At 27.2% G+C, this 26,453-nt stretch overlaps 1 protein-coding gene across 5 annotated transcripts in view; it reads right to left on the bottom strand.

Annotated features, from left to right (window-relative positions):
- LOC107447025 (inositol polyphosphate-5-phosphatase A) overlaps positions 1 to 9,941 on the bottom strand; it is a 40,447-nt gene extending 30,506 nt beyond the window's left edge. The window contains exons 1-10 of one of the 5 annotated variants that reach the window (XR_011636468.1): positions 9,580 to 9,925; positions 8,578 to 8,619; positions 8,175 to 8,275; positions 6,711 to 6,798; positions 5,974 to 6,037; positions 5,663 to 5,766; positions 3,883 to 3,999; positions 2,164 to 2,219; positions 381 to 465; positions 86 to 181 (exon numbers count right to left, since the gene is read on the bottom strand). Coding sequence is in view for 4 of the 5 variants with exons in the window: in XM_016061838.3 (XP_015917324.1) it covers positions 86 to 181; positions 381 to 465; positions 2,164 to 2,219; positions 3,883 to 4,011; positions 5,663 to 5,766; positions 5,974 to 6,037; positions 6,711 to 6,798; positions 8,175 to 8,275; positions 8,578 to 8,619; positions 9,580 to 9,639 (825 nt within the window). In the remaining variant the exon portion in view is untranslated. Of the gene's footprint in view, positions 1 to 85; positions 182 to 380; positions 466 to 2,163; positions 2,220 to 3,882; positions 4,012 to 5,662; positions 5,767 to 5,973; positions 6,038 to 6,710; positions 6,799 to 8,174; positions 8,276 to 8,577; positions 8,620 to 9,579 lie in introns of all 5 variants that reach the window. The other 4 variants (XM_016061838.3, XM_016061840.3, XM_016061839.4 and 1 more) reach the window with 4 other exon arrangements.
- Positions 9,942 to 26,453: the final 16,512 nt, after the last annotated feature.

Below are 26,453 nucleotides of genomic sequence, written 5' to 3'. Positions count from 1 at the left end.
TTAACTAAAACATTCCAATCCTTAGATATGAGTATAATACTAAAATGAATACAGCATAAGCATTGTATCAAAAAATATTTATTACTTTTTCTCCTTCTCCAGTTTCTTTGTACAAAATTTTTTCAATTTCTCCATTTTTGGCACTTTTAATATACACAGGTACTGTTTTTTTGGTGAGTTTCTAAATTAAAAACAAAACATGAATCAACTTTTAATGTATTCAGCATAATAAAACAAACTTAACAAAAAACACTATTTTTTCAGACAAATAAAATATTTGTTTTCATTGGATAAAAATTATTCTATTCACAGAATGTAGTTCATTCTTCTTAATTTTTTTTCTTTTTTTAGGAATACCAAACGTAAAAATATATATTTACCTGAACTATGCCTTTGGTATCGAGACGAAAATTGAAATCACCAAATATGAAAAATGGCACTTTTTCAAGAGAGTCAACAGAAAACCTAGAGAAATATTATTTCACTGGATTAAAAAAATTATCAATTATGTTAAATCAATTAACACATACAAATAAACATTACTTTTACATTCTAAATATATTTACTAAGATTTGTGAGTTTTAAGTGAACTTTTAAAAATTCACTTAATTTACAAACATTTATTTTATTATCATAACAATGCTGTAAAAGAAAAGTTCCAGAATTTTGACAATGTTCCAGAATTTTGATTTAACAAAACTTATGAATTAAACAGTAAATATTGGTATGATGTTAATATAGTTTGTTTCATTAATTAATACAACATTCAATCCCTACACTCTTTTAATTAATTAAACATTTAATTCCACAATGATTAAAAGACACTGCTTTAAATTGCTTTTTATTTCGAAATTTCACTACCTTTCCCAATGATAAACCCTGAAAAATTGGTCATGCCTTAGGCAAATTTATGTTCTCTAATTATCAGTTTCTTAATCAATTTCAAATCAACTTCAAATTTCTTAATCAATTTTAAAGCCACTAAGCTTTAAAAAAATAATTTCATCTACAAAAATTTTAAAAAAATGTGCGTAAAATACATTGTGGAAAGTTTTGTGAAAAAATTGGCTCTTAAAAACACTTAAACCGTTTATAATAATATAAAAGCAAATACAGTCAAACCTCGATATAAGTTCATCCGCATATAAAGTCACTTTTACAAAGACTCAGCTCACTGAATAGGAATTCTTTGTTACAGATATATGGTCAAGTTTTAAAAATCTTTATCGCTTATAAGGTCACTTTTATCTGAGGCGAGGGGAGTTCTTTTTAAACAAAAGCCTATTTAACTTCTTCACAAGGCAATTACCCTTCTCAAATTCTATGAAAATGTTGCAACCAACAAACAAGCTACATTTTCTGANTATAAGGTCACTTTTATCTGAGGCGAGGGGAGCTCTTTTCAAACAAAAGCCTATTTAACTTCTTCACAAGGCAATTACCCTTCTCAAATTCTATGAAAATGTTGCAACCAACAAACAAGCTACAATTTCTGAAATTGTTTCACAGTGAGGACAATGACAGTGATCCTGAGACTGTAGCTGTTTCCCAAGCAGAAGCTTTCAATGCAATAAATGTCATATGAAATATTTTTACAAACCATGAGGGAGCTGAGGAACATTTTGAGAAGTTACAAAATCTAGAAAACATCGTTCGAAAAATGAAACCAAAAACGAGACAGACCTGCATAAATGATTTATTTTAAATAAGGTAAGATGTAATGTATTCATGTATTTTTTGAGGAAATTTGTAAACAGCTTTATTTTAAATTAAAATTTTTTTAAAAATCTAACTTTCTTTAATTCTTTACTAATTCTCTTAAAATTTATTGACTTAAATATTTAATTTATGGCCAATAGTTTTCGTTTGTATCACCATTTGTAAAAAATCATAATGTGTATTATTTACGTGCTTAGTTACGAACTGCTAATGAATCAGTTAAAAGGTCACCCCGCTTATAAGGTCACTTTTGCGATGTCCTTATGGTGACCTTATATCGAGGTTTGACTGTACATGCATTATTTAATATTAAATTGGAATATTGCTGTTAAGATCTGTTACTTTAATCAAATAAGGAGATAAAATTATCAAGATTCAATAACAATAACAGCATTAGTACTTTTAAAAAAAAATGTTATTTAGATAGTTGATTCACTCACTGACCTATGCAAAGCATATCCTAAAGCACTTTGTCTGGTTTTACTGTACTTTGAGGGGCACTGCAACAAAAAGTTTATAATTTATTCATTTTTAAATAAAGTAAGAAACCAAAACAAAAACATCATGGACAAAACAGATAACATATTATACAGTAGAGAGCCATTTATCCGGAACCGGAAAACCAGGGAAAATTTTGCTTGGTTTTCCCGCTATTTTGAAGTAGAATGATTATAAAAAAAACAAACAGAAATTTGAGTAATCCTTGAAGTTGAATAGAGGAAAATGTGGGGAAAGGGGGAATTCTTCTCTCCACTTGCCCAGAGAAACTTCAATTCTTCCCCTAACCTTGAAGATCATTAGATCTAGAGGTGGCAGGGAAGGGACAAATGTTTTATTTTCTTCTGTGTGTGGGAAAGAATCCTTGTTTTCTGATAAGCTGACGTCAATCAAACTTAAAGGAGTGGTATGCTGATTTCGTTTTCTCCTTGATTTAGGAGGGGGTGGGAAAAATGCATTGCACAAGCATATCAATGAATGTCAGAGTTAAGGAATTTCAAACTTCTGGATAAGAGTATTGACATTTTAGATTTACTTTAAATCCACTTTAGTTACTCAGTTTTTGTTATCCTTGATTTATTATGATAAATTGTTTTAATATTTCGGATAATGCATTATTTATCAGGAACAAAACGTTTTTTTAAACACCAGTTATATTAATCTATTAGACATTGATTAACAAAACAATATATACATATATATATATATTTTTAATAAATTCTGATTTTTTTAGAAATGCGGTACTATTAGCAAGTTTTTCTTGATGTGGAATCACATCTGCTTTCGTTAAAAGTAGTCTTTTTATAAAAAATAAAAGGAGAAGATTGTTTATTAATTTAAGCATATAATTATTTGTTAATAAAAGCAGACGATTATTTTATGAAGCAGATAGCAGTTTTCTTTTTTTAATTTTGATTCCATTTTTCTGATTCTACTGCCTTTGAGTTTTTTTTTTCTTTGTAAGATAAATTTCGTACTCTATAAATTAATTCTTTATATTAATAAATTTTATCATTAAATTTTTTTTTTTTTTTTTTTTTAAATTCCATTGATCTTATAATATCCTGCTTTGTTCCAGGTTTTAATATTTATGTTAGTGCCTTTTTTAAACATCATTTCCATTTGACAATTTCAAGTGTTGTTTTTATTTAGATTAATTAATAAATTTATTTAGATTAGATTAACGTTTTAACTTTATCGTCCCCCCCCCCGTATAATTAGGTATGAAATATATTGCGTTTTTTAATTATTGGTTTTGTTAATTTGGGAATTTTAATTATTTTCAAAAAATAAATACGTGAATTTTGTATTTCTTAAATTTGTTTTTCTTGTCTAAACTTGCAAATGTTTTTGTCCTTTTAAATGTTACTTTTCTACCATTTTTTTTATTTAAGAGATCTTTTCGTTTCTTTCTTATTTTAAAATGTGTTTCACTTTTTCCATGTAATTTGGGCTTGATAAAACATTGATTAACGGCACTTTTGGCTGATCCAGAAAACCGGGATAACGATGGTCCCGAGCATCTTGGTAAATTGGTTCTCTACTGTATTTTGATTTTAAATCTAAAACAAAATGACATAATTTAAAACATAATGATGAGCTGTTTAATCAGTTTTAAATGAAATGCATATATAAAAGTAAAACTTAGATAAAATATTAACTAACCTCTTCCATAGCAACAAAATTAGACTCATCATGAAAAAGATGAATATTGACTAGATCAAAAGCTGTATAACCGATTCTCCATCTCGTTCTCATGAAGCCTTTCCTCGACCATTTACACTGCAATAAAAACTAAAATAATAATACTAAAACTATAAACTAATAAAAACTGCAAAACTAAAATAATAAAAATTTCTATAAATTACACTGTAATAAAAACTAATTATAATGCATCCTTTAAAAGAAATAATTCAATGACAAAAACAATTAAGAGAACCGAAGGGAAGAAATTGAAACTGATCAATACATTGTTCAGCAATAAGCATTATAAAAATAACTCTAAATTTAAACAAATTAAATGTAATATTGCACCAGAAAGTCATTTTAACATCAACTCTTTTAGAAAAATAATTATTTTCTTATTATTTATTTTACTTTTATAAAAAATTTGAAAATATCCTATTAATTAAGAGTTGCTCAGAGTATTCATACTTAACAGAATTAGTTGGTCATGATAAAAATAATAATATTTGTAATTGTGAACTCAATATATGATTTATAGTATACATGTTTAATAGGTTAACTGTTGATTTAGTATCATTTTGATTATGATATTTCAACATTATTTATCTAAAATAAAATGAAGAATTTGTGTGTATGTATGTTCTCCTCGTATGTCGTCTTCTTTAGCCTCCATTCCTAACATTTGCTTAAAATTTTCAATTAGATGGTTCAGGAGCGATATTTGAAAAGTTGAATTTTCTGATTGGTCTAGCATAAGCCATTGTTTTAAACTAAACTATAGATGGTTCTGTTTTTTTACCTAATATTTTAAAGATAACACCATTCATGTTTGATAGTTTATAGCTCTCCTCATTCAGAAAAGAAGTTTATTGCACGCTCTTTAACAAAAAATTTTTATTTGTTACATCAGATAAACTAAATTATCAATGTGAATGTCGTCGCAAGTGCGGTCTATGTCACCTAATTAGTATTCCTAAATTTAATAATGTAAGACATGTTTTAGTTTATAGTTATGCTTTTAAAATGTATTTTGAAACTAAATAATATAAAATCAACAGTAATTGAATTTAAAAAAACTGAGCTATATCTGAAAAGAAAGAATAATAAAGAGATAGTACTAATTCATTTAGGTGTAACTTAAAACAGTGTCATACTATAATTGATGCCATTGATGCTCAACAAATTTTGGTAAAATTTACTCAATTAAAAAATAAGCTTTGTATTAAAAAGCAAAACTATTTTAAGAAAATGGAAATACTTCATATAGGAGAAACATAAAATTGCCATACTATTATTGAAGAACTCTTCGTATTATTGTACTTGGTTTAGTTTCAAATTATATTAGTACATTTGACACATATTAAAACTACATCAATACTGTGCGGGTTTTTTTAATCGATACTGTGGAAAGAGTTTTTTTTTACATGTTACAAAATCTCAATTGAGGACAAATGATTTTATTTTTCAATCCAAACAAATTAGTGAAATTTCACTCAAATGTATTAGAGGTGTATTCTTTACAAATTTGTATGAAAATTTTAGCCTTCAGCTTCGTAAGTTGCTAAAAAATTACAGGTAAGCCTTCCAAGTTATAAAAATTGCAACTAAGAGTAATTATTTTGTGGAATAGTATTCTAAATTATTTCTTTTCCTAACTGCAGAATAACATAAAATAGCTTAAGAAATTAAAATAAATATTGAATATCTAAATAAAACAAATACAGTCATAAAAATAAACAAAAATTGCTTATATACATACTTCAGGAACTATTTCTGCAGTAAATTTTACTTTTTCTTTTGTTCCTATGTGTTCAATATTTCCATTATATATCTCCTTTCCAACGACTGGTACATATTTATGATCTGAAAGAAGAAAAAAAAGCTAAAATATCTGACAAAAATGAAGTTTTATCATTTTATTTCAAGACACATTGGTATAACAGAAACTTATCATACAGAAAGTTCTTAAAAAATTTAACATGCACAATAAGTTAGATTAAAATATCTACATATGTTCAACCATTACAGCATTATTAAAAAAATGAATTTGGTTATTTAAAGAGAATGCACCTCGAAAATCCCAAATCTGTACATCTTTCAAGCTATTGTGAACAAAATAGAGACTGCCAAGAGCCTATAAAGAAGAGGTTAAACATAAATTTTTTTGAGAAACAGATAATAAAATAAATATTACACAAAATTTTCCATATCACGAATATTTTAATTATTTTTGAGGAAGTCTCATACATTTTTTTTCTTTCAATTTTACTTTAGACAACATTTACTTCAAACAGATAAAATTTTAAAATATGAGGTTAAGTTTTCAAAGCAAAATTTAAACTTTACATTAATTTTTTTGCAGTTCTTTCTTTAAAACAATAATTTTTAATAAAAACAAAAGAGTATATTAAAAAATTTCAATCAACAATGACAATTATTTTTCTTTTTATAATTCAGATTAGGTTAATAATTAAGATAACCATGGCAAAATTTTTTTTTCACTTAGAGTTATAATCATAGGTAAAAAATGAGATGAGCATTATGGAATCTGCTAAATAGACACATTTCATTTCTAAAAAGGCAGAACATATGAAATACTAGCTGCTCTTGGAAGCTAAATTGCCCCTTCTCACAAACTCAGTAAGTCAACATGGACCCTGTTCGTATAACAATAATAAGTATTACTTTGCAGTAATAGATTTTAAAAAAATCAACAACAAAAAAATCTAAATAAATCTGATTATACTTATCACCACAACTATTTCAAAAGATGCAATCCAAATAAAAATTTATTATTAGCTACTAACTGTAAATTTCTCTCGACAATTGAAATCTTCATCCAAATATACTTTCATTTTACCAAAACTGCTCAACTCTTCACTCATCATAAGGGCCCTGTTAAAAAGGAAAGATTCAATTAGAAAAATTGTAAAAAAAACATTTATAGACTTTTAAACTACTTATTCTATAAACTTTTTACAGTTTACAAAGTTACACGCAATTTAGTTAAATCATACCAACACTATAATATGTCGAAATTAAATCTAGTAATATGAGTGAGTGTGTTAAAAAACCATAATCAAAAAATTAGCGAAAACAGAAATAGTTTCCTAAGAATTGAATTTTTAATGAACTTTTTCAAAATTAAATCTTTAATTTCATGATTAAAAAAATGCGTTATTTGAATTTTCTAAAAATAAATCATATTTTACACACACAAAAAAAGAGTATCTAAGTAATAGCAAACTAAAATATAATTTTCATAAAATTTAAACTATTACTCTTTATCCAACTTTGAGACACTATACTCAATTATAATATATGATGAAAAATTTCAATAAAAATATACTTAAATGTGCATGAATGGGAAAATAATTATGCATTACAAGTGAAAACCTCTTAAACTTTAATACTACCTTTTTATAAATATAAATAGCATGCACCAAAAATATTGCATAATTTTTTACAAAGTGTAAAATAAAAATTAGAACCCCATAAACTTTTTATGAAAAATATGGAGATTTTTTATATGCACAATTTTGTACTTAATGTACTTAGTGGTTCAAAAGTACTTAATGGTTCATAAATATCCTTATTAATAAGTGCAGATAATTAGATACAAAAATGATGTACTTCTTTTCAAACATGATTTTTTGCTGGCAGATACTGACTTTCGATTTTAGAATATAGAAAACCTCAACCTACTCCATGATAAAATGTTCAACTTTTTATATAGGTCACTAGACTACCAATTCGGGAGCCACCCATCTCTTCTGCAAAGGATCAAAATTGTGATGATCCTTCTCCAAATCATCCTCAGTGATGTTTTCCAGATCATCTTTGATAGCCTAAAGTGTGGCTTAAGAGCGACCTAAATTAAGTACTACTACTACTAAATCTAATTTAAACTCTGAGGGTGTCTCCTCTAACACAAAGGCAAGACTTGGCTTAGATTGTTTAGAGCAAATTTTACTAGAGAAAAGACACAAGAATATTTCGCAGCACCTTTCAATAATTTAAGTGTGCAACAAAAATAATTTGACATGTATTTATAAGAAGTTATCCATCTATTAAGAACAAAATACTTAGCAAAATATCAAAATAAGTAAACAAATTACATTTTAGAAAAAAAGATTATTTTGAAACCCTTTAAACTAAATAGTACTTACTACTCTCTATTACTTAAAGCTAAAAAATTAAAAAAGAAAAAAATGGATAAAAATTTTAAAAACACTTAACAATACTTAACTTTTTTATTAATAGATACTCACCGAATAAATTCTTGAACATTTTTAGATGAGTCTTTGTAATCTTTACCACCAACTTCTTGACAGTGAAGAGCCAAGAACTTTGGCTCTAGGCGCTTGATAACCTTGAAAAAGAGAAAACATAAGTTTAGGATAAAAAAAAATATTATAATAATAGCATAAAAAGACTGAGAAACCTAACCTTTAACAATTATCAATAAATTTTAATTTCAAATTTGGCAATATTTTTATTTTGAAAACTAATAAATCTGTCAAATAATTCTTATCACAATTGCTTCTTGAAGATCAACTTATGAACTATTACATACTCATGCACATCAAATATTAAAAGATATAAAAAAGTTTCATTATAACAATCAAAAATATGAGCAAAAAGCAAAAATTTATACAGAAAAGAATATTTTACCATTAAAAATTCCTTTAGCCATATTTCCAAAAGATTTTCGGGCTAGAAATAAACATACATTAACTGTTAATATATTATCAAAAATAAAAGCCAAAATATTAAGTAAAAAATGTTATATTTTATAAGTGTATGATGTAAATTATTACTAAAGAATATATAAGCATTTTTATGAATTAGCAATTATTATGAAGAAAAAAAAATGTTACTGCAATTAAATTGTTGTTAGTTAAAAATTTATATTTCATTTCATTTATATTTTATGATATAAATATCAAGTTGGAAGAGAAAAATTATACCAATGTCAAAGAATAAACACTGTTGAGAAATAATTTACAAAGACATAATTTAAATTTCATCTTTTTAAAAGTAAAAACAATAGAAATTAGTAATTTTCAATAGTTCAATACAATGTGAAGAAAACACATAAAAAAAAAAAACTTAAATCTGAAAAATTTTTCTTCGTTTCAATTTTAAAATACATAATAAAATATGTGAAATTTTATTTCATAAAAACGCAAAAAATTGCAATAAAAAATAGAAAAACAAATTAATGAAGAAAGAATAGATTAAATGATTTATACTTTTTTTCCAAAGAAAAAAAACTACACAATGATATTCAGTAGTTTGCGTGAACTCCAACTGACCAAATAATTAATTACAAAAAAAAGAGCTAACATATTTAATCCACTTAAAAACAATGACATTAATTGTTTCCCCCCCGTCAGTACAAAGAGAGCATTATTAAGAGGAAAAACAAAATCTAAACTAGAGAATTCTTTATGACATGGGGTATTAAAAATAGAAAAATAAAATTGGCAGGATCAATTTCTATGTAAGAGCAAAACATAAAACGAACAAATCAACTTTCATAATAAAATAATTTAAAAAGCTAGGAAAAATTTCAGAAAAACTGAGATAGGTAGTATAAAAAAAGTAGAATAATTTTTCTTTTAATTAGATGTTTAAATGCAAACGATTCTTTTTAATTCAAATAAAACTTACATCTTCAAAGATCGATCCAACGTTGGCAGACACAAGTAAGAAGGGCACTAGTTCTTCCATACTCAAAAGCAAAACCACTTGACGGTGTCTTCTACACCGTCCAATAAGTGAAATTAGTGCCCATAATGCTTGAAGTAGATACGCAAGTCGAAATTCCAAATCAAAAATCAATACGGCAAACGATCCATTTTGACAAACAATTGTACTTTTTAATTTTATTTCTATTTAACCACTCAATTCTTAATTAAATAAATATTTCAGACAGGAAAGCAGCAAATGTTGCCACAGAATGAGAATCATCTCAAAAAATACAAGGCCAAATGAAAAGTAGGAAACATGGATATTTTCGAACGGTTCCAAAAAGTGGACTTTCTGAACGAAAAATCTCCCGATCGGTTGATGCGCTGAATGCGAATGCGTTCCTCCGATAACTGAGAGACCATTCTTACTTAACGCGATAAAAGCATCGCCGTTCACTGTCCCATCTCCCAAAAGGTGTAGAAACGTGACGTTAAAGTGACGTCTTTTTTCTATCCCTAACTCGTTCGATGGTTGGGAAATAAGCTCTGAATAAGCTTCTGCTGATTGGGAAGTTATTTTTCGGAAGAAAATGTTTCACCGATCAGATTTTCATTGTACCATGACAGCGATTGGAAATGAATGACTAATATACAGTGGGAATAGCATTTGAAAAGTTCACACGGATCAATTTGTCTATTTCACATATAAGTCAAAGTCAATTTGACTATATAAAGTCAAATTACGACCATAAATCAAATAAGGATGAACGCTAAGTGTTATTCTGTAGTTCAATTATGCCTGGTTCACTTTTGTTGATGCCCAGATACTTCACAGATAATTATATTATAATAAACATTCTATCTACTGTTCATCCATTTGACGTCTAGGTATGTTATACCATTGAGTTTACTGGACGTCGTAGAAAGAACATGGGTGATAACTAAGCGTTTTTCTACGTAGAAAAACGGATGTTAATTATAAATGATCCGTGGTGGTTAAGATACAGATACCTCATAGATGACCATGGTAGATATAATTTGGATAAAATATGCGGAAGATGATGTGGGACGAGATGCCCGTTGATTTTAACTTAGCCAGAAAATAATTTTAATAACTGTTATTAAATTAGAAAATTATGTCATTAATATACTTTGAAATTATGACAATTTAATTTTAAAACATTTTTTGCAGAAACTTTTCGTATGAAAATTTTTGCATAAAAAGAAAATATTTTCGATTTTCGTCTTCTAAAATTTGTTTATAGCGTAACAAATGTCTTCTCAATTCAGCTTAAAAAAATTAACAAGACAAATGAAAACTATATTGAAAAATAAATAAAAAATGTAAAAAATAACTAACTTATTCAAAATTATCTTTTCATTTAAGTTTGAAAACTTAAAAGAATTCTTTAATTCTTATAAAGAAAAAAGGAGTTCATTGCACGTTCATTAATATCTAACTATTTTTCGTTCGAAATGCCAGATAAACTCAATGATCATCGTGAACGTAGTAGCATAGATGGACACGGACTACGTCAGCAAATTAGTATTTTTGAAATTATCTGAAACTAGTGTTTATTTTATTTAGAGTTATGCCTTTTTGTAGATTTTTCTATAATAAATAATTTAAAATCAATGATGTTAGACATGAAAAATAATAAGTAATTGTACTGAAAAGCAAAATTATTGGAGAAACTGTATAAGAGAAACGAGAAAAAAATCGCCATATTATTACTGAAGCCAATGAATGATGCTTGATTAATTACTGTAAACGGTACTAATTGAAATTAAAAAAAAACAGAAAACTAAATATCAAAGTAAATGGAGGAGTGGAGCACATTTATTTAAAAGACGCGTAAAAAAATCGCTGTATAATTATTGACGCCAATGCTTAGTTAATTTCGGTAACAGTTACTTAATGCAGTAAAAAAAAGTAAGCTATGTAGTAAATGGCGCTAATTCTTTTCAGAGAAACGTAAAAAATATCCATACGATTTTTGACGACAGTGATGCTCACCTAATTTTGGTAATAAGTTACGTAGTAAAATAAACTATTTACTCTCTTAAAGTAAAATAAATGTAAAAGAAATTGCAAATGTATAGGAATTTAAGAAAAATAAATAGTACTAATTCATTCAGGAGAAACATAAAAATTCGTCATGCTATTGCTGACAAAAATGTCGCTTAGTTAAATTTGGTATAGGGCACTACTGACATTATGGTAATAATTAGTGCAGTTTTAATAGGTACCAAAAATATTCAGCTAGTAAATAATAAACAAAATTTTTAAGTTTTATTTTTTTCCCATTTGAAATACATGGTAGATAACAATGATCACGAGATCTTAATACTCAGCAAAAAAGTAAAAATTAAGTAAAGTTTTTCTACCTAATGTTAAATATAATTTTCAAAAAAACAAAAAAAATCAAGAAGCGTTATTTTGTTTTCGGGCATTAAAAAAATAAAGAGTGCTTTTTTTTCCGTCAAAAAAAGAAGTTTTTCGATCTCAATTATTTTCATCAAAAGTGAAACTATTATACTTCTCCATTTTTCGTTTTTGGTTGTTTAAAAAAAAAAATTAAAAGTTTTCTTTAGCTAAAATAGCTCGTTTTTTTTTTTTTTTTTTTCCAAATATAGTGAAGTAGCAAAGTTCCCTGAACAAGTCTTTTTCCACCTAATTTTAAATATCATATTTTTCAAAGTTGAAAAAATTAAAAGATGGTTATTTTTAGTTTTAGCTTTAAAAAAAATTAAAATATTATTATTACAATATACTTAAGAATTTTTTTAAAAAAAATCTGGTTTTTATTTATTGTTATTAAATGAGAAATATTTAATTAACTATATTTTAATTACTATTGCTTTAGAAATTTTAGAATAGTTGTTTTCCATCGTCTTGGAATTCAGGTTTAAATGTTTCATTTTTGTTTTCTTCGTGTTTATCATGATTTTTTTAAAGATATTGTTTTAAAAAGACATTAAAGTGAAAAAAACATATTCTTTGAAATGCTTACAATTTTATAAAAAAGAAATTTATAACGGAGATCTTTGTTATTTCACTATAAAAAATTTTTCATATTTTAGATACTAACAATTTTTTAAGGGTGTAAAGAAAATGTAAAAAAAAGTTGAATCGTTTTTCAGTCGGATAAGAACGAACCCGTCAATATTTGTAATCAGCAGGAGTGAATTCGAAATTCTATTCGCGGTTTGGAAAAACACTTGAAGCACATAATGGGTTATAAGAATTAGGGCACGTTTTTTTCAAATCGATTTTTAAAACTTTCATCAGTATCGAAACTTTTACAAGTATCGCAGGACGTGTTTTTGAATTTAATCAAGCAAATGGAAAGAATATTGGGATTTCTATTTCCAGGACTAACGATAATTGGTAAAACACTTCTGAAAGGCAAAAACAAGTTTATATTTACTATTAATAATATGAGGCATTTACCTTGATTAATAATCTTTTGAATAAACTAAAAAACATCGAATAAGTATAAGTTTTGTGACCAAATAAGTAAAAAAAAGGCAAAATAAAATCAATAAATTTAAAAAATAAAAATAGTAACTGTATAGAGAATTTTTGTTTCAATTTATACAAAATCGGAAAAATTTGAATACTTATAAAAATGATTAAAAATGTTGTTCTCTTTATCGAAAGGGATTTTTTTTATTTACTTAAATCGTTTATTAAAATATAAATAAAATCACTGACCACATTCTATGCAGCTCAGGGAAATATAAATTTCTGAAAACCTAAAACTTGCAAGCTAGAATCTTAAAAACGTTTAAAAATAGTTAGCATAATGCATAACTAAATTAAATAATATCAGAGCCGTCGTTTGGCTAGACTTAGCGGAACCTCGGGCAAAAGATTTTGGAAGGCTTTTTAATCTTTTCCTGTAGAACCGTTCGCTCACCGTTAAGTTTTCTCCAAATTACTGAAATAAAACATAAATTTTTTTAATTATAATTTTTTTATTTTTAAATTAAAAATGTCTTTTATCTTATTTTTAAATTTATAATTTCGTTTAAGCTTTTATTTATGATTTATCAGGCTCAGAACTCATACAGAAAAAATAAGAAATTACAGGTTTAACGATTTTAATAATTTGTGTTGTGTTTAAATAATTAACTAAAAATGCTTAAAAACATTTCCTTTCCTAATTCTATGGTTTTGATTTTTTCTTGTACAAGTTCGAGTATTTAGTATTAAAAGTAATTTAAAAAAAAACTAAACTTAATAATTTAAATCTTCTTCTTCTTTATAAGCGCAACAGCCTTTCACAGGCCTTAACTCGCAGATTTTCCTCCATCTGGCCCTGTCTGGTGTGACGGCCCGCCATCGGTTGACTCCCAATAGCTTGAGGTCCTTTTCAACGTCGTCTATCCATCTTGTAGGTGGTCGTCCACTACGTCTCGTCCCTTCAATTGTGGAAAAAGTCACTTTTTTGGCAGGGACGGCATCAGAATTTCTGAAGAGGTGGCCCAGCCACCTAATGCGTGATGCTTTAATAGTTCTCACAATGTCGGTCCCACCGAATTTGTCATAAATTTTGTGGTTGTAAAGAATTTTCTTTACGTTATTCTCTTGAAGAGATCCAAAGATTTTCCTCAAAATTTTTCTTTCAAAAATTAGCAGTTTTTCCTCCTCTGTTTTGTAATAATTTAAATAATATTATTTAATATTACTTGCAGGAGTCTTAGAAATGTGGAGTTCCGGGAAAAATGCCCCGTTAGCCCCCACTCACGACGACTCTGTCAGTACTACAATTATAAGTCAAAAACTTTTTTGAATTGAAGAAAAATCTTTTTAAAAAAAAATCTTGTGAACTAATTAGTTTATTTTTTGATTGCGTGATTTTTAAATCTCGATATTTAATTTTAAAATCGCGTGAAGGCAGCGAATCACGAAGTTTGCATCTAAAGTCGCGTGAATACGAATTTCGATGTATAAATTTTAAGTCACTTGAACGCGAATCATAATAGCGGCTTTTACATCAAGTAGATACGAAACGCGAAATTCGATATAGAATCGAGAAAATACGAAACAGGATGCGTTATCTTAAATCGCGATGTGTGATTTTGCATAATGTGAACACGAATAAAGGGGGGGAAAAAAGAGAAGAAAATCTATAGTTTTATTTTATAATCTATATTATTTTATTTTATTATAACTAGCACGGGACACTTAAATATGTGAGAATGGGGCAAATGCCCCATTTGCCTCTGGTTGTGAAGAGCATTTTGTACCAAACAAGAACACGCATTTGGTTCAATATCATACTGAGGAGACCCAGTTATTCCCAAATAGTGGTAAGAAAGATGTAATGCATTTTAATTGATTTATAAATCAATTTCTTAAGATTTTTAGAGGAATAAAACTATTGAAATTCTTTCAAGGAAAAAAAAAATCAACGCTTCTTTAAAAAAAAAGTTGAGAAGCATGGTACCGGAAAAGTCTATAATGGCTAGTAATATTATTGCCTTAAAACCAGTCTAAAATAAGCTAAAAACAAATTTTCATTAAGTTTTTGAGTGACACAAAATAACGTGCTATTTCGTATTTTTTTATATTTTCAAGCAAAAAAGCGATTAAAGTTTTCCTTACAAAATAAATTCATGTAGTAAAATTTCACTGTTGAATTAGTCTTTCAGTCATTATTATTCACAGCATTTAGAATATCATAAAAATTATCGTCTGGTAATAAGGAAAGAAGGTGTAAATAACTCATACGACATTCCACATAAATAACAACAATGCAGTTCACTTAAAGATTTTTACCAAACATTTTCATTAAAAAAAAGTTGGCTACTAATGTACCTTGACTATCGCTTTCTTTATAATCAAATTGCTATGCTGTTGAATATTAACAATCAGTGTAATAAATCATACCTTTTCTTTTAAGCGGCAAACAAAGCGCATAGAAAAAAAAATATAAAAAGTAGGAAAATAAAGAAATGTTAGTAATAACAAAGTAAACATTAAATTAAAAAAAAAATTAGTTTGTAAATGTTTCTAAAAATTTACATAGAGTGTAATAGTTTTAAATACGCACGCCAATTTTTCTTAATAAAAAAAAGTTTTAAACTTATGACTTTTTAAACTTTTGATTTCTAATAAATTAACAGAGCTCTAAATTTCACAAAATAAATAAATAAATATACGTATAAAAAGCAACAACAAAAAAAAAGTAATCTAGCTTGGGGGAGGGAAAGCTCAATGTAATATGCCAACGAGCATGGCATATTAAGAGAAGTCCACTATTAAGAAAATTGTCCGACCAATCACAATTTTTTTTTTTTTTTTGAAATATATTTTTCTGTTATTTAAGCGAGCAATACTACAAGGAAAAAGATAAAATTAAGATTTTTTTTCTTCCATTTATTTCTCGTATCAATACAAAAAAGTTAAAAACGAACATCATTTCCTCTTATTTCATACACTACTAGAGTGGGGGACCACCAATCAAGTTATTATCCACCTAACAAAAAAAAAATTCTGATATTTTAAAGAATCTTTCACATTGCAAGAGGATAAACCTTTTGTGGCCCACATATCTACCATACTTCTAGCAACTTACAATCGAAATCAATATCCAGTGTTATTAATATCGTTCAAAGCTATTGCACATTTCTAATTTTTTTTTTCTTGAATCTCGGAGAAAAAATTTCCAGTCCAATCTACTAATGCAGACAAAAGCATTCTCTAGACATTTTAAATAACTACAAAAAAGCAAAGGTGGTATATTTGCCTATTTCAACTTCTAGTCTCCTTTATTGTTGTTTAAAACATTAAATACGTTGTTGCTGTTTCTAATGGCACTTGCCACACGGGCAAGCCTGCTTGGTGAAACCGAGCAAATTTAAGGCAGAGTGTGCGTTTCTTGTTTTTCAGTGGCGCCACCCCATGGCCTAGAATTCGACTTCAGCCGCACACACGTCACATCCCGTTTTATAGGGCTTAGCCATTCACGGATCGTAATTTTGACCTGAATCAGAGAACGATCGATCTCAAATCCAGTACCTCCAGAGGTCAACAACAACAGACATACCATCATAATTTTGATTCTCCGCAGAGGGGATGGCTCATCCGCTTTGGCAACCTGACGATCTGCGAACGAAATTAAGCATCTACTTTAGAGCAGTTTAACGAGGACCGATACCGAGCACCTTCGGTTCTTTCGCAGACTGATTAAAGTTGTCACCCACCAGTTGTTAATTTTTATTTCGATAGAACTTCATTTAGTCAAGCATCACTGACCGCAAACAGTGATGCTTGACTTCGGTGATCGACATAAATTGGGAACCGTGTCTTACGATCTGTAGGACGAATTTTGTGCGACGGCACTGAGTCAATTTCATTTAACTTTTCTTTGCGTTTGAATTTTGAGAAAAGCGAAGAAACAAAAATAATAAGTAGGAAAAAAAAGCAATGTCGAAGAAAAAGTTTTAGAATTTTGTGAATTAATTCCTACATTATTCCTAATCCTAATTTTGTGAATTAATTCCTACATTAATTAAAATATTTGATATAGATGCATAGCATATTTCCTAACATTTAAAAACTAGATTATTATCTTATTTCATCATTTTCCCAGTAATTAAAAATCATTAGTATAATCGCGCAGAATAAAATCTATTTTTAGAGATTTCCTCTATATCTGCCTAAAACATTAGTATAGAATTCACAACCCTTATATGGTTGCTTAATGATTTGATTTAAAATACGTTAAATGATTTGATTTAAAATTCGTTTTTATTTCTGTCACTTTCTTTTTCGCCAACACATTTAAATGCTTTAAGGCTAAAAAAGCAATAAATTAAAGCAATTATTAGCCAATACATGGATTCCTTAACTTTCCTTAGCGAAATTTATTCTAACGTACAACGACCTCGGAACGGGGTCGTGGCAAGGGGGCTTTACCCCTCACTCTTTTTAATAAAAGATCACAGCTCCTTTTAAAAACTAAAATTTTCACTCAATATTGGTGAAATTAAATTTATAGATAAACAAATTGATAGTTTTTTTGGTCTAAATTGTAATAAAATGTCTTTAGTTCAAGCGAGCTTTAACACTTCCTTGGCGAAAACTGCTAGTAAAACATCACCTTTGCGGAAGAAATATTCGAGCCTATTGCAGACCGATGGGGGAAATTCCTGGTTTCAAATATTACAGCAAACTGAAAAAAAAAAACAAAAAAAAAACAAAAACAAGAGTGAAACAGAATAAGAGAAATTATCATTACATGAGAGATAAATAATTTACAGGTAAACAATTTCTTTTTATTTTAAATCAATTCGAATTATGAAGTTAAAATTGCAAGTTCGAATTCTTGATTGCCATTTTGTGAGATTCAGACAATTTGGACCCAAATAATACTAATATATATATTTTCGTATTCACCGCTAACGTATACAGGGCATTTGCATTTTAGATTTCTTGATGAACAGAGGTGTCCTGTGGGGCTAGCTCCTGCTGCCACGGGTCATTTTCAAAATTTCTTATTTTAGTTACATATTTGTATTAAAAATGAAGATTAATTTTTATTTCGATAGAACTCCATTTTAGTAAAAATAAAAGATTATTATTTTTTATATTTGATTCTTCATTCTAACAAATTATGATATTCTTCTCTAAATTGCTTATCTTCATCACTCAGTGCAACAGAATAATTGGACAAATGGGAAACAGTTTCCAACAATGGCTCATCAAAATATTTCTTTACACTGTTTCCCACGAACAACCGATTCTTTGTCAACTAATGTTAATCATCTTCTTTAAGATAAATATTCTACTAATACTGCCTTCCTCCAGCATTTTCAAAATTTTTCATCACAATAATAAAATATATAAGATTTTTTTTAAGTTTAAAAAATAAAAAAAGCAACTTCATTAAATAAGTAAAGAAGGAGTTCATTGATTAAACCCATTAAGTTCATTGATTAAACCCATTTTTGTAAAAATTTAAACACAAAGAAGAGTTAACAAAATTCAACTTCAATTTAAACCATTATCTTATTAATTTCCACAATATTTTCTTTAAACTCATATTAAAAATATCATTTTTTTAGATTTTGGTCAGTGACCTCTGGCTTACTACAAACCATACCACTGCATTACCGTCACTAAATCGGCTATTACATTTAAAATCTCAAAAAAAAAAAAAAAAAAAAAAAAAAAAAAACAACAACAAAAAAAACAAAAACAATTCTCATTCTTAAAATTTTTAAATAAAATTTTAACTATTTGGAATAAGGCTTAAAAAGTCAAAAATATCAATATTTTTCATGTTTTAAAAAATTTTTTCAGGGTGATCCCCATTTATAAATGGAAACCTTAAATGCGTTCATATTTTCATTTTGTTGACAGCTTACAGGCTGCGATTTTCGCTCAATTTTGGAAAGCTATATTTCATAATATAACTTACGATTGAACTAGATTTTTAAGTGACTAAAGCAAGTTCTATTTATCAAAATTTTAAACTTTTCAAAAAGTGGCTAGAAATTGTGACCAGAGGCATTGTTAAAATTTGCTCATAGAACATCGTTTCCAACTCTTTGGCTGACGGCACACTAAAAATATCTTAAATTACATGCAGCACATCTGAATTTAAAAAATAAAAAAGATAATTTTATTAATAAGAAAATAAAGAAATTATTAATTTATAAATGTATTCATTAACCTCTTAACGCACAGATTTTTTTCAAGAAACCGGCCAAAAAAATCAATTTTTTTAATATAAAAAAATTGATTCCGCTCCTGGTTCAACTTTTTTTTTGGTGGACAATTTTGATATACTGCGCTTTCGTTCCATTTTTTTCTTTAGCTTTCACATAGTTATTTTCAATTCTCGATTATATTCGAGTGTGAAAAATTATAGCAGCATAAAATACAACGCCGCTCGAATTATCTCCAGTGTGCACAGTTTGGCCTGTTTAGCGGGCTCGAATTAACTCGACTGCACAAGTTAAGGAAGACGAATTTTTGGGAAACATTTGACAAAACTAAGCGACCACAGGTTAGAAAACGCATCAGATGATAACAGCAACCAAATGAAGGGTTTCTACCTCCGCATTTTGGGAATGCGTATGAATATTTTTCAAAATTTTGTAAGCCTGTTCATTTAAAAAAAAAAACATTATAACCACAACTACAGAAAATGTGAAATTTTCTATAATGATTGTTCTAACCTAATATAGTGCTTAAAGAAATTATAGCCCCTCTCTCACTACATTGTAAAGAAGTAATGGCCTGAGACGCATTTACGAAATCAAAAAGAGTTTTGTATCCCATCATTAACAGCCTCTCTAAGATGTTTTAAACCATTTCAAAAATTCTTACTTAATTATCATGGCTAACTAAGCATCCAAGCAGAAAATTCTTCTTCGTTCAAGGCACTACAGCCTGTTACAGGCCAAGAACGCCCCAAGAAGTATTTGCCATCTGGTCTTATTCGCAACACAAAATTACCAACATCAAAAATTGATGCAATGGCCATTAAACTATAGAGATGAGCCACTCAATTTCATAACTTGATCTTTAGGTAATAAAATTTGTTAAAGGCATTTTAGTTCGTCGAGCATTTTAACAAATTTTCACTACAAATCAATTCAAGAAACTTGAGATTCTTTAAAGAAAGAAAAACACGATAGACTTTATCTTATTTATTTTAATATGGATTTAGTGAGAGCTGAGGCAATACAATTTAAATTATATTTAAAACTTTTTACCTTTTCTAAAAGTAAAATAAATAAAATTAACTATTATGAGGCTTTAGTACTTATCAGGAATTTTTTTACTTTTATTATTTTTGTCATAGAATATAATGACACACATACACAAAAAATGCTGTAAGATCAAGCGTATAACAACATAATTTAAAATTCTAAAGGAGAAAATATTAAAACAAAGTCTTCTATTTATTTAAAATTAGAGAAAATTTGAATCTATAGAATCTCATGGAGCATTAAAGTTTCTCTTGAAGTATGAAGAACTATTTTAATTTCAAATAAGACAGTTAAAATAAAAGTTCATAAAAAGTAATACGTTTTTTATTTCTGATAGTATACTTCAATATATGATTCAAAACAAAGTTAAGTAGGTGTTAGATTTTCAATTGAAATCAGCTAAATTAAATGTAAGAACGATTAGAATTTATTATTTTAAAAAATAAAAGCCTAAAAAAAGAATATTGTATAATACAAAAAAGAAAGAAAATGTTCTTTTCCATGAATTTAGGGGAGGAGTAAAGTATTATATCTTTTGATCCACCACTTTAAAAAACATCAATAATTGTGACTGTTTTCTTTTTCTTTTTTGCTATTTCGATTTGTTGTATTTTGATTATTTTATATATATTTTTATTTTATACATTTTCATTTCTTTTTTTATTTAAAAACTAAAAAAAAGGTAATAAGATTCCCTAGACTTTTTCAAGCTATAAATTTTTAAAACATTAACTGTTTCAGTTCCAGGAAAAAGGAAAGCAAAGAAAACAATAAAACATGACTTTAATTTTATATTATTAACAAAAACTGATTTCTTACCATAAAATTATTCTTAAACTAACTTAAACATCAACATTTAGAAATAAATAATACTATATTTTATTTCATTAAAAAAGTGTATTATTCATTTAAATATAATGACATGCATTAATGTAAATTTGATTTAAATGCAATCAAATTTTTTTTAGTAATAAGTTTATTAGATTACTTTCAAGATAATGATAAGTTTTTAAAGTGACTAATAAGCTTTTTTGTAAGTTTATATATAAATAAAAAAAAATAAATAAATGATGTTAAGAAGTGATAAAATTTCAATTGAAAATGAGTGAAATGTATATTAATTAGAAATATTTATTATTTCAAATGATTTTTCAATAAATAAAATAAAAGTAACAAACCTTATGCAGAGATGCCGAAATAATTGAAAAAACGGTAAATAACTACAAGTAAATTTTATATATATTTGACTATTTTTGCTTGCTTTTAAAAAGGTATAGCATGGCATAAGTATTCTAGAGTGGGGAATCATATAAGCCTGCGAATTATTTAGAAATAGTGGTGGATAAAAATCTACTAAATTGAATTTATTAAACCAAGAATCACAATTGATAAAATACCACTTGAAAATATATAATTCCTGTCCGGAGCAAGTTGGCATTTCTGCTTATGTAAAAATGTTATTCAGAGTCGTCAAATTCTTCTACTTGTTAAATTTCGTTTAAAAAAAATTGGAAAGCGTTTTCCTCCATTTGTAAAGTCATAAACCTCTTATACACACGCTAAAAGTTTTAAATTTAAACATACATAAATGAGAACTACAATACACTACATAATGATTTTTTAGAAGAAAAAAAAAGCAGGAGAGTTGTATTGTGCAAAAATTTTTTTAAAAAATAAAAGTAAAACAAGATGATCTGCATAATTTATTTTTAAAACACTTGGCAACAAATTACAATCAAGTTAGAGGGCATTCATGTTTACAGTAAAACAAAGCCTATACCTAAAAATACTATAAGGTATGAAATTATACCAACAACTTAACAATTGATAAAATTATCTTCATTTTCAGGATGAAAGATTTTAGGAGGAATATGGATAAAATAGTGTAACCTTAGGGCATATTCAAATATAAGAATTCTTTATATGAATTGAAGTGCTTCTTTAGGATTTCAAGTATTCACTAAGCAAAATAAAAAATCCTAAATAGTTTTTGATCAAACAATAAAAATTTTCATCCACTAAATTGCCATCTTTATGGTTAAAAAAAAACACTTTCTAGATATGCTAATTAATTAGTGTATGTATTAATACAATTATGAAATCAGACACAAAATATAATTTTTTCTGTATAAAAGCAATTTTAACTATGGGTGATTTGCAGTATTAACAATTAAATTTAAGAGGGTGAGGGGGGGGGGTTGTAGCAGAATCTAAAAATTTTAATCAAGATAGTTACTGATAATTTGGATCCTTTAATGGAGTTTCCACTTTTGCACAGTGCCTAAGATTAATAGCACAAATCAAAACATTTTTTGATTCTAAGAAAATTTAGCACTACAAAATAACTTTTAAGAAGGGTCAAAACATTATTAATGAAAATTCATAATAATTAGACCTGTATATTAACATCTTATTAAACTACATAAGTTAAAAAAATACAAATTGTTGTTGTTAAAGGGAATTGTTTGATAGTACCTGAGAAATAACAGTTTGAAAACATGACTTTTGGAATAAAGATAACAGGTTTTTCAAACTATAATGAAAATTTTGTAACCTTATTTTATAATAATAATAAATAAATATTAAAAATTATATTTTGTAAGGGATTGATTATCTTTTGGAAACAAGTTTTATTAACTTGCGGATGTGGAAAATGTTTTGAGTTAAGCATTTAGTTCCAGGTGTGTATGCATATATATATATATATATATATATATATAACAAGTAACTATTCTTGTGTTGTNATATATATATATAAAACACCATGAGGGAATCAATGGTTCTTGATTAAAATATTATGACTATGTTTTGTTGATTGTGATTACTCTTATTTACAAGATTTGTTTATGAACTCAAGGCACATACATTAGAGGTGACGGAACACATAACACCATAAAAGCTTTCGATCAGAATTTTTTTTAAAGCCCCATAAGCTGACTCTCAACAAATAGCCCATTTGCAATAATGTATGTGCACTACATTGATAGTTCATGCTGCAAAATGCCTTTTGATGCAGTTGGTGTAATAGCCAAAAGGTTGTTACATCTAAAACAGGCCTGTGAGAAAACATTCTTTATACAACTTAAACTTACAAACCGCAGCCTAGAACTCTTTCCGATTGCTGCATTATACGCATCTGATTTCTAGCAAGCCACAGCACAAATGAATGTTGCTGCTTAGAACAATATTTTTAATATGTTCACAGAGAGGAACCGTTAACACTTTAAGAAACTAGTTCAAGTTAAAGGTTAGGTTATATGGAGTTTTGCACTCATCCATTTGTATTCCATCTACCACTAAGGTACTGTGCGGCTTTGAGGAGAACTCCTCCAGACTAAAGGTCTGGTGCTGTCTGCTGCTATGGTAACAAGTGAGAGCACATTTTTAATGGGGGTGCAATGGAGGAATGAAGGTGTTGATTGGTTTACAAGATCAAGAAAAAACTATTCACAAAACACCCCTATTTGAAGTGACTTTTCCTCGTTATCACGGTTCTCGCCATGATGCGTGCCTGGTGGAGTTCTTCTGAAAGCTGCACTGTACAATTTAAGAAATTATTTCAAAAAGCTGTGTATTGACGATTAAAATGAAAATAAGAGATGCATGTTAACAAAGAGATTAATTTGTGCCTTATATTGTTAACTGATGGTAAATATAAATTAATTAGCATATCTAAAATGAGCATTTTGAATTAAAAAAGTTTAATTTAATGTGAAAATTAAAAGTTATTCATTGTGTTTTTTTTTCCTGTTTTTTGCTTATTTTACATAAAGATATGTATTTGATTTTATAATGATTTCAGATACTAATATTTTTTTCACCTTCAAAGCTAATATTTACAATTACTAATCTGAGAAAAATCATAATTTTATACAGTATGTTATACAAATCAAACAATAGTCCTGACCTCCATATCACAGCAATAGTGTAGAAAAAGTAAGTAGTTACGAATACTTCATAATTCAAGCCAATACTTTCATGATAAATTTCACAAAGACACCAAATTTTCACCATTTCTTCAATATAAAAATCATTAGCATATCTAAAAATTTTAAATACTTTTTTTGTAACGAAGATACTGGTAGAAAATACTTATTAGATTAAACCTAATTATATCACACATAAAAAATAGAGATTCCAAAGTTTGGCACACACATTTAACACTTGTAAAGATATATGATTTTCCCCCCTCATCCAACATAACAATTAAATATTTTTCAAATATGATAACAATTCTAACATACATTTACAAAATTTTTTTTAAAAGAAATAAACTCTTAAAATAATTTTAATATATAAAACCTGAAAGCAAATAGTAACAAAAATTAGCAATATAATGCATAATTTGATATTATGAAATATTTGTGTATTTCTAGGGGGAAAAAAGCACCAATGGAAGCTGAATATACAGGTTTTCAAGGTCAATTGAACTAATGATTGTTATTTTTAGTAAGAACACAAGGAAACAGGTCTTTATTACAAGTTGAATTAGTTTCATATTGTAGTCTATCAACAGAAGCGACAGGTATAGTATTTTCCCCCCATCATTTTCTACATATAATTTTGAACACATTGCTGTAAAAATACTACTGGTCCTTAAATTGTGAAGCCTTAACTTCCATGCCTCATTAGTTGTTGTGGGAGTACTTTACAATATTTAGTTTATCATACATAAATTTAAAAAAATATATATTATGTAATAGAGAAGAAAAAATGGAAACAGAACATTTTAAGTAAGCCTTGGGCCTTCATAGTCTGTTTAGTTATTGATTATTAATAATAAAAGGCAGATAGATTTTTAATGAGAATCAAAGGATTTTTGAGTCAGAGAATAAGAAACAACATTAAATTTTCATAAAATGTGCACGAAATTAGAAGATAGTATTGTTATATGTAAAAAAAAAAAAATTAAAAAAAAAGATAACATGCTAGCTAATTTTTTTTAAAATTTCATCTTTTATCACTTGTCAAAAAATACTTAATTTAATAATTTCATTCATAATGTAAAATTTTCATTTTAAACACAACTAGAAATAGAAAATATTAAAAACTGATAAACATTTTTCTATTAGTTAAGAACTATAAAAAGGCCTACACCATCTCTTTTCCAAGGTGCAATTTAAAAATGGAAATATATATCGAATGTATAATTTTATTTCATGAGACAGATACATGTATGGTATTACAGTGGAAAATATATTAGCTGCTAGGAATAGGCCTACTCTAAAAATAGCTAAGACGTCATGGTTTATTGAGCTGGAGACTATAGTTTACAACAACAATAGAAAGAGAACAAAAGAAACAATAAATCAGTTCAAATAAAAAATAATTACTCAACACAGATATTAACTTAGCTTATTATGGAGCTTTTCTGAGGAAACATATCATTTTTTAAATCCATACACTTAAATTTACTAAATTAGCACGTATTTCACAGATTTTTTTTTTTTTATATATAAAACTAGTCTGGAATATAGACAGCTTCATTTTAGTTTTTTATTTTAAAAACAAACAACTAAGATAAAAATGTTTGTGGTATTGCATTAGTTGAAAAGTAAAACTAGTCAGCTTTATTTTAGTTTTTTATTTTAAAAACAAACAACTAAAATGGAAATGTTTGTGATATTGCAATAGTTGAAAAGCTAATAAAGTTCTTATTGAAAAAAATTAATGATTAAAGTAAATCAAATTGTAAAAAAAAAAATCAAAAATTTTCAGGGGAAAAAAAAACTCTTGAAGCATAAACTTGTATCCTAAATTGGGTAGTTTTTAATGAAATTTTGCAACTTTATCCTTGAATAAGATTGATTTTTTTAGGGGGAGGGGAGGCAGTAAAGGAAGAAACTGTACAATATTAATTTAATATGAACAACAAATAATTAACTTAAAAAATTTGGAGTAAAAAGCAAAAACTGTGGATATAATTGAAAACAGATAATAAACATAAAATAGTAGCCACATTTAATAAGGAGGAAAATGTAAAAAAGTGACCTTTTTACCAACTAAAATATGTACACAAAATGTTGCATACCAAAAATAATTAGGCTTATCTTTTTTCTAAGAATAAGCCTTTAGCTGCTTCAAACCAAACTTTTTCTTTTACACACACACACACACACA

The sequence above is a fragment of the Parasteatoda tepidariorum genome, chromosome 1 (assembly GCF_043381705.1).
Source record: "Parasteatoda tepidariorum isolate YZ-2023 chromosome 1, CAS_Ptep_4.0, whole genome shotgun sequence".
Lineage (NCBI taxonomy): Eukaryota > Metazoa > Arthropoda > Arachnida > Araneae > Theridiidae > Parasteatoda > Parasteatoda tepidariorum.
The sequence above is the reverse complement of the archived record's forward strand: the minus strand, read 5'-3'. Positions and strand labels throughout refer to the sequence as shown.